At 41.8% G+C, this 16,883-nt stretch overlaps 2 protein-coding genes across 2 annotated transcripts; both read left to right on the forward strand.

The window, feature by feature from the left end:
- Positions 1-697: 697 nt before the first annotated feature.
- On the forward strand, positions 698-14,627 carry LOC133118521 (choline O-acetyltransferase-like). Its single transcript, XM_061228594.1, has 14 exons — positions 698-797; positions 4,116-4,307; positions 4,981-5,099; positions 5,749-5,802; positions 6,284-6,464; positions 6,926-7,103; positions 7,218-7,387; positions 8,246-8,346; positions 9,572-9,697; positions 10,899-11,021; positions 11,492-11,633; positions 12,076-12,138; positions 12,325-12,462; positions 13,199-14,627. Exons 1-14 carry the CDS (start codon positions 750-752, stop codon positions 13,460-13,462), a joined length of 1,899 nt encoding a protein of 632 aa, XP_061084578.1. The 5' UTR covers positions 698-749; the 3' UTR covers positions 13,463-14,627.
- Positions 14,628-15,598: 971 nt separating this feature from the next.
- c18h10orf53 (chromosome 18 C10orf53 homolog) lies at positions 15,599-16,290 on the forward strand. Its single transcript, XM_061227402.1, has 3 exons — positions 15,599-15,742; positions 15,937-16,056; positions 16,176-16,290. Exons 1-3 carry the CDS (start codon positions 15,637-15,639, stop codon positions 16,238-16,240), a joined length of 291 nt encoding a protein of 96 aa, XP_061083386.1. The 5' UTR covers positions 15,599-15,636; the 3' UTR covers positions 16,241-16,290.
- Positions 16,291-16,883: the final 593 nt, after the last annotated feature.

Genomic DNA, 16,883 nt, shown 5'->3' on the forward strand with positions numbered 1-16,883 from the left:
AGTGTTATTTTATTTTTCTACTAGGAACAATGACAGTACTTATAAATCTAAGTGATCTACCGCAGCAGAGCGAGAGCACCAACGCTGAGCTGGTTTAAGGAGCGCACAAAGTTGGCACTGAGATTTGAAGAAATAGCGAGTATTTCTCTAATCGACATCGATGGGAGGAGTTTATTTTCTGCCAGGGGTGGGTAAGGTACAGCACCCAAGAGGATGCTTATTGCGTTAACTGACCGACTTCGTGGAACGCAAGCAGACTAAAAGTGTGACTGAGGGAATTATTTGTTCGCAGCCAGGTATCTCTGGAAAGATAAACGAAGGTTGTTACTCAGCAGAACTATGGATACGATACACGGTGCTTAGGTGTAAACTTTCTGGATCTTCAAGAGTCGACAGGGCACCTGCCATTCAGGTAATACGATGATAGAATCTCAAATACTTCATACTAATTTGTATAGATAATACATTACAGTAATTGATATAATTAACTATGTACATTTGAAAAACAATCGTGACAATATTTCATTCTGTTGGTTATGCCCGACTGCTAGCCCAAGTGGCCCTGATCAGTCGGAAGAGCTGTAGGTTCTCACCGAAGTGTCTTTCTATGCATCCTTTTTCGCTAAAGTTATACATAATGTGTCACATAATCCTGCGTCGAATTTACACCTTTTTGTTTGTTTTGTTTGTTTTTTAACAGTTCTTCAAATAACTTCTGAAAGACGAGGATATTTCTCCTGTGTCCAGCAATGCCTGTTCTGGAACCAGAGCGCCCGAAGGACCGCAGGAATAACCCTGTAAATACGTTAAGATTGTAATTTATTACGAAGAAGCACATTTTCAGTGCAACATAAGCTCCACAGGGGCTGATTTTATGTACGAATCCGTCCTATAATACAAAACATAGTAAGAACGAGAAAAACAAAGAGATACTCAACATAACTATTTAAAACCAATGGTCAATGAGTCCAGTATCACCATGTTTGCATTATGAATAGCAGAACCAACGCAGATACTTAAATCAACATAAAGACTTATATCAAACTATGCTATCCATTATCCATTACATTTTTCTGTTTTATAGGTTATGTACAGTGTTTTTATTTTTTTTGATTTTGTTATACTTATAAATGGGCTTTGGACGTAATATTGCCTGTTAATGCCAATACAACACCTGCAGTACAATCCGCGCGCTAGTGAGGCTATGCATACATCACGCCCTTCAGCGGTCCGACCATAAAAGAAAAGTGAATAGCAGTCTAAAAAAAAACTTCCCATGACAATTGAAGCAATAAAAAAGACCAGATGCCCCAATCCTCCTGGAATTGACAATAGCCCATCACTGATCAATTATTTATATTATAGCAGCGCTCCTCAACTCCAGGTCCCGTGGGCCAGAGCGTTTGCTAAACCACGCACTGCATGGGCTAATTTCACTAATTAATTTACCTTCTTCAGTCAAAGGTTCACCAGCAGGTGTGTCATTTAAGCGCCATTCAATTTTTTCCCCTTATATCAGTGTTTATAGACACTATGTTGATCAGGAAGGTAGCCTACGGAGATAAAATAAATATGGGTAAAACTGAATTTTAAGTCACTGCTAATTAGACCAAGAAGCTACGGGGGCGGCGGTTGCCATCCCCTGGAAGCCCACCTGCTCATCAGTGAAATCAGCCACTTGAGCAAATGCCCGCAGACACTGTGGCCACAGGACCCAGAGCTGAGTAGCCCAGTATTAGAGGATGGACATACAGTATGTCGAGCACTCTGAACTACAGACAGTGTGAAATATGACCTCAAGCATATATATTTCACATTATACAACAACAAACAAGGTTACTGTTTGTAGCACAGCTGTCTGAAAAAGAACAGTATATAATATCATATCCAACAGGTGACTGATCTCAGCATTATTGTGTGTGTACTCTTTCATGTAACTGTCCATCTACTCAAGGATGGAGTATTTTCTGTTCTGAAGATATGAAACACAAGAGTGCATTTTTACTCGATAAACATGCTGTTGTGTGATCAATGATCTGATCCACAAAATCAGGGAATACTGCATTTATTTACACTGATTAATTTAAAACAGCCCATTCCATTGAAATCACTTATTTATGACTGAAGAACCAGTACAGGCTGTAAGGTAATTGTATCATTGTTTTAATATTGTATTGTTGATTTCTAAAAGCTAGTTACATCTTTCAATATTTTAATTAACAACTCTCAGTCCATACCAACAATCAATTATCACAGTCCATTATCACAAAACAATTCTGTTTTCAGTATTCTACAGTACTTGACACATGTCATGAGCACATTTCTGTTTAACTTTACTGCTGTAAATGCTGGTAGAAGAATGATAATGAATAAACAATCTGTATCAGTGATTTATTGCTTTATTGCCTTTGGCTGCATAATACTTATGTAAATTTCTCTTAGTACAATTATTTCCAATTGGACCAACTCTGATACTGTAACACAGCTATTTGCACAGTGGAATAATTTAATTTCTATTTTTACACTATCCAGGTTTATAACTGCAGTCACTTGCACTCATAGCATTCCTAGATGCTGGTCTGTGCTGATTTACTGGGTTATTAGTCAGGGTGTGTTCCTGCCCCCATATATTCTCACTGTGAGCATCTGGGACTTTAGATCTTGTGCATTTAGGTCCCTGCCATCTCACTGGTTCTAGCCAGTTTTAGCCAGTATTATGTTGTATAGGTTACTGGGGTTACTGGCCCTAACCGCTGTCTCCAGTTGGAGCCCCATGTGTTTGCACTGAAGCGAGAGTGCTTGCAAATGGACTTTCAGCATCAAGACTGAGACTCTCGGGGCGGCCTGTAGCGTAGCGGTTAAGGTAAATGACTGGGACACGCAAGGTCGGCGGTTCTAATCCCGGTGTAGCCACAATAAGATCCGCACAGCTGTTGAGCCCTTGAGCAAGGCCCTTAACCCTGCATTGCTCCGGGGGAGGATTGTCTCCTGTTTAGTCTAATCAACTGTATGTCGCTCTGGATAAGAGCGTCTGCCAAATGCCAATAATGTAATGTAATGTAATGACTCTATTCAGTGTCTGAAACTATACATAATATTTCAATACCACCTGTAGTGCTGTAACAACAGTAATGTAGCCTGAGGCAGATGTTTTTTTTAGTTCACTGTGACTCATTTTTGGCATTTTGGTGAATTTGCCCCAGAATCATATACAATACTGTGAAGAATTGTATCACCCCATTTATTATAACCCATAAAATGTTCCCAGGTATTTCCTCTTACAAGCAAACTACTTTATACAGGAATGTTGGTCAGTCGATCAGAAATGTCTAAAGTAATATTGAGTTTATAGACAAAATAACCAACATGAAACCTCAATATACAATTATTTTCTCTTGGTTAAGCAAAGAATACCATGTCAGTTTTACCCAAGAGCACAAGACATCTAAATTTCTTTACATCTTTGTGTAGTCAATTACCTACAGCTCACACCCAGAGAAGGAAAAAAAACACATACTGCACTTAATCAGTGCTTAATTACTTCACTTAAATAATGCATTATTTCCACTGAATTATGTAGAAACATCATGGTGCCTGACAAATAGCCCAGAGTGTGTATGGGTCCTGATATATTTAACCCTTGTGTTGTCTTAAGGGTAAAAAATGACCTGTCATTAGGACAAGGAGTATACAAAATGTTAAAGGTACAATAGGTCATTTCGGACTTCTTACAGTCAAGAGAGGAATAGCAGCAACAAACTCCTTCAAACCACAACATTTAGTCTGTAAACGCACTGACGTTGAAATGCCATTGGCTGTGGCAATTAAAACCAATTTTCAACCAATGAGCTTGAATTATTTTTCAGCTATACAATGTTTTGGAGTGTCAGGCCATCAACTGTATATTTTGAAACCCGAATTTAAGGACTATAAACACAGGCAGAGGGTGAGTCAACATGTCAGTGAGCCTTTTTCACTGATAGGAAGGGATTTACAATGGTCTTGTAACAATGTTTTAACAATGTTTAAATCTTACCTATTGTACCTTTAAGATCACACAAGGGTTAAAATGAATGGTGCTGTGTTTCAGTCCTGCTCCGTGTGCATTTCCTCAGGACCTGTCCAAGCTTCCCGTTCCACCATTACAGCAGACCCTGGACTCATACCTGAAATGTGTGGAGCACTTGGTCACCCCAGAGAAGTTTCAACACACCAAAGCCATGGTGCACGAATTTGGGGCGCCAGGAGGCTTGGGGGAATTTCTGCAAAAAAAACTTTTAGAGAAAAGAGAGAAAACCAATAACTGGGTATGCACTCCTAGGAATGGGACTGTACACCTGCAGATTTCCCCACCGTGAATAATTAATGCTGTCCCTGCAGTCCAGTTAATCAAAAGTTGTGTTTTCTTTAAGGCTATGAATTATCCTTAACATTATCCACCCAGCTGAGAAGCAAGAGTAATTGAGCTCAAAATGAGTCACATGTTTTAGGCTCAGCTGTGAATGCAGACATGTACACTCATTGAGCACTTTATTAGGAACATTTTTACTTTATTACACCTACTCATTCATGCCAAAAATCCAGTGAACAGCAGTTCTGCAGACAGAAATGCCTTGTTAATGAGACGGCAGAGTAGAACGGCCAGACTGGTCAAAGCTTACAGGAAGGTGACAGTAACGCAAATAACCACACATTACAACAGTGGTATGCAGAAGAGCATCTCTGAACACACAATGCATCATAACTCTAAGTGGATAGACTACAGCAGCAGAAGTCTAAAAAATAAGTCTAATAAATACCTAATAAAGTGCTTGGTGAGTGTATATCCAGCTGTTGCCCAGTGCACAGAGGCTATAAAATCTAATACAGATTAAAAAGCTGGGCTTCACTGTACCAGTATGCAGTGTTAATACTAGTTCCCACTAGACTATACTTTATCTACAAAGGGCGAAGCCACAATTTCTTTGTTTTTATTGACAGGTTTATGACTACTGGCTTGAAGATATGTACCTGTGTAACAGGTTACCGCTGCCTGTCAACTCCAGTCCAGTGCTGGTGTTTCCTAAACAGACCTTTCACACTCTCTGCGACCACCTCAGGTAATGTACTCCAGTGCCATTCAGCACTGTTAAACTCATCCATCCAGTTCAGTTCGACACCCCACACAATGGCAGCTTTAGTTTGTTGTGTTGAGTGAACAGCCTTGCATTAATGTAGACTTCTTTTTTGATGCAGGGAAGATGGCAAATATGGCAAACTAGGGAGCTTAAAGTACGCCTAAACTATGTTAGCAATGTAGCCTATGCTTTCTTGACAAGTAGGTCTCTGTCTGTCATTCAATCTTCAACCGGCAATTTAGCAATCAGAAAACAGCAATTTAACAATTACTGAAAACACAAGAAGCAGGGTTTGAAGTAAGCTAAATGTTAGTCGGAGTTACCGGTTCTAAAAACATAGGACAAACCTCCGGCATTTTGCTCCTGAGCTAAAACATTATTTAGTTCTGTAAACTGAAGAGGAGTAGCTAATAAATGCTTTGCTTAGATAACATTGTTTATATAATGACCCTTCGTATGCCAGCCATCCTCTGTCATGTGTATCTTTTAAGCATTACCCCAACCTTAAATGTACCAAGATTTTTATTTATAATTGTGCATGCTGATAGTATAAAAAATATTGCTTATTTGAATCAGAAATCATATACTAAAATGTTGTCTTTTCAGTGGAATGTTACATTTATACCCTCAGATTTGCTGCTCGACTCATTTCAGGATTACTGGAATATAAAGCACTGCTTCATGGGTATGTTTCCTGAGCACACAATCACCCTGCTATACCAGGGCTTCATACCACATACTGTACACTCAACGATATCATTACACACCCTCTCTAATATAACATACTTTTCACACTGCAGCTACAACTCATGCGTGTGCAGAGTGGGTCTGGAGGAGACCCACTCATACGGAGGCCCCAGGCATCCGGATGGCCAACGGGGGTCACTAAACAGAGAACTAAACACTGCCCTCCCTGCCAACTCAATTCCTCCCACATATCTCGGGTGACACAAACCTAATCGTGTGCTGCCCCTGTGGGGTTCCCAGCCGCAGTCGACATTGGGCCATTTTTTGCCTACTGTATATACTACAAGGTGTTTTGTAATAATATTTCCCGTTTGGGAGAAAAGACTGTATTTTCACAGAGGGCAGTGTTGATGTGCATAACTGAAATGCGTGGGACAGGTGTTAGAGGTGAGATCTGGAGCGGGCTGTGCTTTCCCCAGAGGAGTCCTGCCTGCAGAGTCAGTGCAGGGCCGGCTGGCTGGGACTCCCCTGTGCCCGGCACAGTATCACAGACTCCTCTCTTCCTGTCGTCTCCCCGGGAGGAGGAAGGACACGCTGGTCTGCTGGAGAGGCGGGGCCACGCCCGAACGGGAGCACGTGATCGTGGCCTGTAGAAATCAGGTCAGAAACCTTCAAGAACATGAAGCCTTTCACAGGGTTCACTGCATTCATCTCACTGAGAAGTATTGCATATTGTCAGGGCCGTATGTACAAGGAGGTGAGGGGGGGGGGGCTCGACACCCCATCTTCGGCAAGCAAAAATAATAATAATTATAGACCGAATTAAACCATTTTAACAAATGGCCATTTGCCATAATAAATGAAAAAAATAAAGCCAGGTGCTTTAGTGGTCTACAGTATGTAATGTAATGCAATGTAACGTGACGTATGTTCCATGATGCATCAGGACAGGTTGTTGGCTTTGCAGCACCGGCAACATCAAAAAGTGTAACACTCGTCCTTTGTTGAAGTTGATATCGCCATCTACATTGTTTGAAGTCATTTTGTAAACAAATCCCCCAGCGGTTGCTACTGCTAGGTTCGTTAAAATGCAGTGGCTCATTTTCTTTTCTCCGCACCAGTTCTTTGTTTTGACGGTGGTGACAGGCCCCTGCCGTCTCAGCGAGGCAGAGCTGGTCACTCAGCTGGAGAGGGCTGTGAAAATGGCGGAGCTGGAGGAGGGCCGGCAGGCCCCCATTGGCCTGCTGACGTCAGACAGGAGACCGCAGTGGGCTGCAGCACGGGACGCGCTGGGTAAAGGTGCGGCATCAGCCAGGACCCCGGTGATCGATCCTATTCATTAAGACACTCACTCACCCTATTATCGTGCCGTCTAAAATCAACTTTCAATAAAAAAATCAAGCTTTTTTTCAGACTCTACCAACAGAGATTCGTTGGAGATGATGGAGCGATGCCTTTGCCTGGTGTGCCTGGATGAGACCAGCGGGTCTGAGCTCACTGACACAGACCGAGCCCTGCAGCTGCTCCACGGAGGGGGCTGCCGTCAAAACGGAGGGAATCGCTGGTATGACACGGCCCTACAGGTAGATATTTTACCCGACAAACACAGTATATATAAAGAGCCGTTCACTTTCATGCTCCACTGTCCTGGCCCTATCCAGCAGGCTGGTTTGTCATTAACCCATCCTTGTGTTATGGAGGGCTAAACGGCCTGTTAACCCATCCTTGTGTTATGGACGGCTAAACAGCCTGTTAACCCATCCTTGTGTTATGGAGGGCTAAACAGCCTGTTAGCCCATCCTTGTGTTATGGACGGCTAAACAGCCTGTTAACCCATCCTTGTGTTATGGAGGGCTAAACAGCCTGTTAACCCATCCTTGTGTTATGGAGGGCTAAACAGCCTGTTAGCCCATCCTTGTGTTATGGACGGCTAAACAGCCTGTTAACCCATCCTTGTGTTATGGAGGGCTAAACAGCCTGTTAACCCATCCTTGTGTTATGGAGGGCTAAACAGCCTGTTAACCCATCCTTGTGTTATGGAGGGCTAAACAGCCTGTTAACCCATCCTTGTGTTATGGAGGCTAAACAGCCTGTTAGCCTGCCAGAGCAATGATGTATTTACATAAAATGGATTTTCAAACCTTAATCTGCTGCACATATGGAGTGTCATGCTTGTTCTGTAGGAATTGTACAATAAGCACCATGCATCATTTGTCACAACCAACAAAATCCAGTTATTGTTACATTTATGTATGTTTATGGCAATGGTTATGAAGCACCTTGCAATGTGCATTATGAATGCTGCAGAAGGCCCATTTCAAGCAAAGTGTTGAAAAGTCTCCAGACTCGGTAGCCCTCTAGGGGCAGAGCTGAGTGGCTCAGATATGTCTGTTTGTTGAATGATATCAGTTCTTTGGTTCATGCGGTGTCCACGCTTGCAGTTTGTTATAGGTACAGATGGAGCTTGTGGTGTGGTCTGTGAACACTCTCCCTTTGAGGGAATTGTCGTTGTGCAGTGTGCTGAATATCTCCTCAAGTACTTGTAAGTAACCTTGATCATGACAAAAAGTCATGATTATTCATCTTTAATTTCATTATTCATCCTCCATGATATTTTAGCATAGAGCTTTATTGTCCTCGAGGGGAGATTCATTTTCAGTCAGTCAGCATGTGTAGGAACAGTCATCAGGTAGGAACATGTACAGCTAAGCATTACACACCAATATACCAAGTTATTGTAACAGGCCAGTACAATGTTTTCTGTTGGTAGCTGTTGTGCATATTCAGAGAATATTGAAATGGGGAAATTCATAACCCACAAACTTGAATGAATTTGGAGACAATGCCAGTACTGATTACCAAACTTCAGCTGATCAGGAAGACGCCAAAGAACCAGTACCCACCCACATAAAATACAGGGAAACGGGAAGTACAATTCACAAATGCTTCTTAGGTAATAATGAACAAAGGCCTCTTCAATAATAAATAAAAATGAAATATTAAAAAAGAAAGATGTGGTTTCTGGTGATTAAATAAACTGCAAATGAACTCCAACAAAACAACTAAAACGTACAGGACAAGGCCATTATTCAGGCTAGATAGAAGGTTACACAATAAACAGCCTTCTAGCCCTGAGACAGGCAAACCCAGCCAGTGAGCGTCTATTTTCACCACTTAAACAGCCTACAGCACCATCAAACAATACCTCAAACAGGACCGCAAACCAGGCAAAGAATTCTCTACCGACAGCCAAAGGGAGACGAATGGTTTCCACCATAAGGACTGCACTGGAGAAGGTTGGATCAGGCAATCAACCAGGCATGAGGGTTACTGCCTCTTTTAAACCCAAAAGTAAGGGTGTTGTCACACCCTGATTGGCCAAGAGGGGAATGCACCAGGCTGCTCCCAATCACCAATTAAGAGGCAGCCTCCACACCCTGAGCTGCAGGTGAATCACATCACCCTCCAATCAAACCAGCGGAAGTTTACTCTGCTGCAAACCGAGATCGAAATCGAGGAAAACATTGTGAAATAAGCAAAAAAACAAGAGAGAATTATATATATATAATTAATTAAATAAACTCAAAATGCCAATGAGAAAAATACTGTACTTGATCAATGTTCCAATGGAACCAACCACAATCAAACATTCATTTAATAAAATATAGCTTTTACCAAAATCAATGTTTCATAATTATTGGCCGAGTACTTGATGCATCCACCACAGTGAGGCAGTGTCTCTGTCCCTCTGTGAATGCACTCTCCAGAGCAGAAAGTCCAAAGCTCACCCGCTGCACCAGCGCGAGGGACCCTCCTGCCCCAAGAAGACTGCACTGGACATGCTCTCCTGAAGTCCAAGCGCTCCTGGCATCCTCCGCAGACTCACTGCACAGGCAAGCGTCACGCCACACGGACACAACACAGCACACACACGTTCTCACAATACATTCTGCTTTACTTTATTAAAGGCACGTTAGGTAAGATTTTTGTGTTACATTGTGACAAGACCATTGTAAATCCCCTCCTATCATTGAAAAAGGCTCACATGTTGACTCACCCTCTGCCTGTGTTTATAGTTTTTAAATTAGCACTGTCACACTTTTTTCACTTGAGCTTATTTGGACTAAATGCTTAAATTTTGTGTGTAGGCATTTTTTCAAATCACTGTCAGTGTAGCTGTTTCCTAGATATGGGGCAAAACTTCTCAAAACGAACACGTTTGGCTTGAATCTCCAGACTGTGTTACCCAGAAGTTAACGGGCCCTCAAACTCCACCCTTGAACGCAGAGTCTGGTTTATGGACGGCCACCCATCCAGGCGATCACATGATACTCTTGAGCAATATGACGGACAGCTCTGACTTTGCTGAGTTAGAGGACAAGCTTTTCAATTTTGACGAGCTTACAGTTTTGAACCGGAATTTACAGAGGAAGAATTGCATGAGCGAGAGAGACAGACAGCGAACGACAAGGAAGTCGAAGCTAACAGCTTTCTAGCAGCTCTGAAGGCTTATCACTGGCTATTTGAATGGGTACTCCATGGCAAACGACTGGGGAGAGGTGTAAGTTGTGCTGCCATTGTGTATAGTCTCTGCAGTACGTCAAAGATACCCTTCTCCCAATGGTCAACATTTTGGATTTCTGGACATAAGGATAAGCGGTCAGAGCTGCTAGAAAGCTGTTGGCTTCGGCTGCCTCGTCCTCCACTGTCTGTCTCTCTCGCAATTCTTCCTCTGGAAATTCCGGCTCGAAACTGCAAGGTTGTATTTCTTTGTCAAAATCGTCTAATGGCACGGCTCCATTGAAGCCATCAATGTCAGCAATCGGCATTAGCCATCGGACGCTGAGGGAACAAATCCATTGTAATTAATGACGGTGGCTCTACTGTAGCCATCACGTCACATTCAATGGCAACGGCAGTTCGAGAATCGCTGTTCATTCCTCAAAGGTTAATTTCTTGATGGTTGACGCCTGCATTCATTCCCACATAGCGAATTGCTTTTTACTGAGAAATGTAGTTGTCCTGCTTGTTTTGTCTTGTTTAACTTCATACAAATGTATAAAGTGGGCCAAAATGACCTATTGTACCTTTAAGGCTTGTAAGAAATCTGGACCTGAACGTGCACAAGTTTAAAATTTACGGCAAGGAGTTCATCAAAAAGCAAGGGATGAGTCCAGACGCATTCATTCAGGTGGCTCTTCAGCTGACCTTCTACAGGTGAGCTCCTGCCAACTGAACATTTCGATATGAACATGTCATAAGTGTTGACATTTGACAGGTTATAAAGGTAGTGGGTGGCCTGTAGTGTAGTGGTTAAGGTACATGACTGGGACCCGCAAGGTCGGTGGTTCGATCCCCAGTGTAGTCACAATAAGATCTGCACAGCTGTTGGGCCCTTAACCCTGCATTGTTCCAGGGAGGATTGTCTCCTGCTTAGTCTAGTCAACTGTATGTCGCTTTGGATAAAAGCGTCAGCCAAATGACATGTAATGTAATTCATAAAATTATTTTGTGAGAATAAAATATAAGACACTAGTCTTCTAAGACATTAGTATGTTTTTATAAAATTCCATATCAACAATGAAAGCCTATTGTATATTCTGCGATGTCCTCCTTGGCTTATGAACTTCACCGAGCAGCCTGATTTAGGAAGAATCCTCTGTGCTGTCTGTCTCTGTGTAATACAGATGTCATGGACGGTTAGGGAACACCTATGAGAGCGCCTCCCTTCGCCGGTTTCGGGAGGGCCGAGTGGACAACATCCGCTCTGCTACAGCCGAGGCTCTGGCCTTCGCCGTGTCAATGAGGGACGACCAGCCTGCGGTCCCAGTGTGTGGTTTTCTTACTCTGAACATGTCCCAGTGTGTGGTATTCTCACTCTGAACATGTCCCTGTGTGTTATTCTCACTCTGAACATGTCCCTGTGTGGTATCCTCACTCTGAACATGTCCCAGTGTGTGGTATTCTCACTCTGAACATGTCCCAGTGTGTGGTATTCTCACTCTGAACATATCCCTGTGTGGTATCCTCACTCTGAACATGTCCCTGTGTGTGATATTCTCACTCTGAACATGTCCCAGTGTGTGGTATTCTCACTCTGAACTCATTCTGGTGGCTGGGACACTGAGCTATCTGTTACAGTCTCTTTCTAACCTTTTCACCAAATCCTCTGCCCTTGTTCAGTGAGTTTATTATTACTTTTGCTTGCATGTGAAACAGACGGCTTTAGTTGCCGAGTTTATCGTGTAATATTTAGTACTGTGGCCTGTAGGATGCTGAGAAGATGAAGAGACTGTGGGATGCGATCAAGGCGCAGACTGAGTACACCTCACAGGTGAGCTCTTCTCACAGAGGGAGAGAACGCTGTATTTGTGGAATAACATCAAAAAAATATTTGTAACTGACCAAATTTTCAATTAAGTCGAGTGCTCAGTGTGTAAACATGAAACTATGTATCATACAAAACCACTGTTTCCATTCAGGCAACACTAGGCATGTCGATCTCCCCCTTTTCTTTCAGGCAATAACAGGCATGGCGATAGACAACCACTTACTGGGGCTCCGCGGGATGGCAGAGGAGCTGAGCGTGGAGAAGCCTGAGATCTTCACCGACGAGACCTATCTCACCAGCCACCACTTCACCCTTTCCACCAGTCAGGTGAGGGGATCCACACTTCTGCGTGCATGCTACCATATGCAGTATGAACTGTGAACACATACACTATGATCACGCTGTGAACACATACACTATGATCACGCTGTGAACACATACACTATGATCATGCTGTGAACACATACACTATGATCACGCTGTGAACACATACACTATGATCATGCTGTGAACACATACACATATGATCACGCTGTGAACACATACACATATGATCATGCTGTGAACACATACACTTTGATCATGCTGTGAACACATACACATATGATCACGCATTATGCATATGCACCATGAACATGCGCTGTGAAAATAGACAGTATGCATATATGCACTATGAACATGGAAACTGCAAACATCCAGCATGCACTGTAAACATATACAGTGAACATATGAACTATGAACATTACAGTATAGCTGCATTTAACTCTATTTTACAGTTTAACTCCATGTTTTCAATGGAAACTGTTGACATTAATCCCACAGCACAACAGCTATGAAATCAGGATGCTGCATAAACGGTAACGTTAGGGAAGTTGGGTAAGAGACAATGATGAAGCAGAAGAGAAGAAATGTATCAGTGCATTAATCTCTCCGTACATTACCAACCTGGAGCATTAGATGCAGTTGGGTTAAATGTCAGCTCTAAATTCTGAAGCACCTGTCACTCACACCTACGAGACATTCAGAATATCTGGCTCACTGGAAGACTCTGGTTCTCAATTAGGTTCCCACCACCGCAGAGATGTTCTGTTGCTACGGGCCTGTGGTTGCCGATGGCTACGGTGCCTGCTACAACCCGCAGTCGGACCACATGACCTTCTGCGTGTCCAGTTTCCGGGCCTGCGAGGAGACCAGCTCAGCAGCTTTCATGGGGGCTCTGGAGGACAGCCTTGTAGACATGAAGGGTCTGTGTGAGAGATGTAACACTGTGGCCAAGTGTGGGCAGACAAACAAAGAACCTGCCAATCATGTGAGTGTCAAAAAGTAGGTACTGTAGGAGGAGGGAGTGTGATAGACACAAACCTGCTGGTCGTGCTTCCTTTTTACTTACCTAGATTCTGGTTGATAATCAGAGATTTCCATGTCGGTCTTGCATTACGGAAAGCTTTCCAAAGCCATAGTAATTTACAGAATTACGCCCCTTAATGATGTTTTGGACGATGGTCATCAGTAGGGAAGCAGAGAAGCAATGGTAATAAAGCTGAGCAGTGTATCTGGCACATTTATAACATCTGTGTGTTCACTTTCCCCTCCACTCATATCCTCAAACAACCACAGACTTTATTTATGTATTTATTTATTTATTTATTTATTCATTTGTTTGATGCAGTTTTAATGGTGAAGGTTGTTCACAACAAATATTGATTTGATTTAATACTTAGTAAGAGTACCTTTCTATAAATTATGGCCACCAATCAAAAACAACATTTTACAGCCTTATATATGAAACCAAGAGTTCCTAGCATCACAAAAAGTTTGACTAGGACTGCACTAACTTCAATGCAAGAACCACCACTAAGAACTCTATGTCCACCTGAGAGATTGTTCAGTAATCTTTTGTATTTTAAGGATTATATTGATTGGGAATCAGAATTTCAGGACATTTGATTCTAATCTTGTCAAAAGACACATTGAGCTCATTCATTTATTTCAAATAATATATTTCTATAATTTATGTATTTATTTATAACACAAGTATAATACATATTTTTTCAGAGAAATCGTGTTGATCGTTAAGCAGTACAGCAGTGTATTTTGTAACTACAGTGGTCTGTCTGGATGTTTAATTAGCTCCATTTATATGCTCTGTATTTCAGTGTACGTAAACGCTTAAACTGAATACAAATTGCACATGAATAAAGGTTACAGTGTACAAATGTGAAAATCATTACACAATTACCACATAGAGCACAGGGCATTTATCTGCACTTTAAAAAAACCTTTTTCCAAAAATATGGAAGCAATAGTAAAAATGTTGTTGCGTTTAAAAATGTATTGTTTGGCTGGTGTTTTTTTAGTAGAAAATTAGTTTATATTTATTTTTATGAGGTAACACAATTGTACATTTCTGTATAATGTTTAATTTAATTAATGCACATTACATTTGATGTTAAATATAATGTGTCAAGTCTTGGAATAAAGCTGTGAAATGCAGTCTGTGTGTTACCGTTTTATAACCTTCTCATTGAACATTCTCTGGAAGGATGTGGTTTGAAAACCACAGTGCATTGTCAGGATAGGATTTCAAAGCTTCTGAACGCAGTGACAGGAGTACTAAGTACGAATGCATTATTTCAGGGAACATTATTTAACCAGGCAAAAGTGATTAAAAACTAATTTTCATTTCCAACAATGACTGGCCAAGAAGTCATGCATAATATAAAAAGTACATACGACATTGCTTAAAAAACGAAATGCACAACAGGACATTTCCAGAGATAAAACCAAAATAAACTGACATTTGCAGCTCACTGTCTCACAAAACTAGACACAACATAAATGCATTATACTGTTTATAAAAGCCTGTCCAAAAAAGGTTATGGTAACTGATAGGGATCAGGTACTTAACCAGGAATTTTATCGCTGATTACACAGAAGCCTGTTTTGTACAGCAGCGGCACAACAGTGATTCTCTTCACTGAGCTCCCTGCTATAGAGTAATTGTTGAGTGAATGCATGTGCATTCTGTTGGAGCACAATTGTGAGACTCGCGTGAGGCAGAAGAGGAAATACTGTACTTTTGCCCAAGAACCGTCTCAAGCGTGACATAAAATCCATTAATACTGCTGAGTACAATGACAATTTGGACAACTGAGGTGAATCTTTAGGGTCTTTAGGGAAGTTAATATGTTTTTGATGCCACTGGGCCATATATGATAAAGGCTGCAGTGTAGGTATAAGAGGAGTTATGCAGTTTGTAAGTGAATACATTTAAGAAGTTCACAATACAATGGAAAATTAAAAGAAAATATAGGAACAGCACTTCAGAAGGTTCTACAAAAATCCGAGGTTTTTTAATTGAATCCAGTCCCTGAACAGGAACTGTCGGCCACGTTTCCAAGTGTTAGCTGCTTCCATAGTGATGACGCTCCCACGTTGCTAAGAAACAGACTGTGCCGTTTGTTTATCACAAACTGAGTTTGGAGTTCAGTCTGATGCTTGATGGAAGCACACATGCCTCAGAACGCCTTGGTGATTGTGCGATATGGCCCGTATGCATCGTGTGGCACCGTGGAGCATAGAACGTTCCGTCTGAAGGGCCTTGAAGGTGAGAAGCTGGCATATGGTGTAGCCTTACTTCCAATACACGTAATCTTAGCAAGAGCTTTTCATACGATAGGTTGTAAGTTCTCTATCGCGTTAGGAAATCAGTCTCACAAAAGGCTTCATTAACGGCAACAGGATATCTCCATTAGACTTCATTTGGCTTCAATTAATTAATATTTTATTTTAATTCGCAAGCCGCATTAACGGAGGATGGCCATCGCTGCGTCCTCGAGAAAATACCAGACTGGAACGAAGTGGAGCTTGTTGTCAATGGCGAATGTGTTCTTGCATGTAAGATACAGGACCTTGAATTTGGTAAGCTATTAATTAAAATATCTATGCTTATTTGCATTGTTTTGCATTTTGGCAAAGCTTACGTTTGCCATTTTTTACTTGAATGATAGTTCGTCTGGACTCACCGACTGTTTCCTCAGGAGGAGATGGTAGACTGGACCCACTTTGCCAGGAAGCGAAAAGCGCCGTGAAGGAGGCGTACTGAGCTAGGCGGAAATTCCTTTTTTTTTATACGAGGAATGTTTCTAAATGTACATATAATCACATTTTCTACAATGTCAAATGTTTTTTGTTTTTTTTATTAAAAAGAAAAAAAGAAAGAAAAAAAGAAAAAACTTAAGGGTAGAATGTCCTTTCAGATGCCATGCGGTTACGACTATTAGCCTAACTCATCCGATATAAAAAGTATTAAAAATAAATGCCTAGCTGCAAATTCGTCACAAAGTCACAAAATAGTCACAGAATTCACCAAGCTGTTCATGAAACTCGCATTTAATTTTGAGTTAAAATTGAATACAGAAGGGCAGAGTGGGGTGGCACAGTAATGTCCCTACAGCCAATGAGAGGTGGCACAGTAATGTCCATACAGCCAATGAGAGGAGGCACAGTAATGTAATGTCCATACAGCCAATCAATAGAGGCACAGAAATGTCCATACAGCCAATGAGAGGGGGCACAGTAATGTCCATACAGCCAATGAGAGGGGGCACAGTAATGTCCACACAGCCAATGAGAGGGGGCACAGTAATGTCCAAAGCCAATGCTTCATCCTCTCAGCTGGAGCACCTGGGCTCCAAACACACACACAGGTATCACACAGGTACACACGAGGTCTCCACATTATCACG

The sequence above is a fragment of the Conger conger genome, chromosome 18 (assembly GCF_963514075.1).
Source record: "Conger conger chromosome 18, fConCon1.1, whole genome shotgun sequence".
Lineage (NCBI taxonomy): Eukaryota > Metazoa > Chordata > Actinopteri > Anguilliformes > Congridae > Conger > Conger conger.

What these genes read in the sequence shown, in the direction of transcription:
- LOC133118521 (XM_061228594.1), top strand. Translation starts at nt 750, where the DNA reads ATGCCTGTTCTGGAACCAGAGCGCCCGAAGGACCGCAGGAATAACCCT. An exon ending in AGGACCGCAGGAATAACCCT is followed by an intron (nt 798 to 4,115) that starts GTAAATACGTTA and finishes GCATTTCCTCAG; the next exon opens with GACCTGTCCAAGCTTCCCGT. An exon ending in TATAAAGCACTGCTTCATGG is followed by an intron (nt 5,803 to 6,283) that starts GTATGTTTCCTG and finishes TGCTTTCCCCAG; the next exon opens with AGGAGTCCTGCCTGCAGAGT.
- c18h10orf53 (XM_061227402.1), top strand. Translation starts at nt 15,637, where the DNA reads ATGGAAGCACACATGCCTCAGAACGCCTTGGTGATTGTGCGATATGGC. An exon ending in CCGTCTGAAGGGCCTTGAAG is followed by an intron (nt 15,743 to 15,936) that starts GTGAGAAGCTGG and finishes TTAATTCGCAAG; the next exon opens with CCGCATTAACGGAGGATGGC. An exon ending in GATACAGGACCTTGAATTTG is followed by an intron (nt 16,057 to 16,175) that starts GTAAGCTATTAA and finishes CTGTTTCCTCAG; the next exon opens with GAGGAGATGGTAGACTGGAC.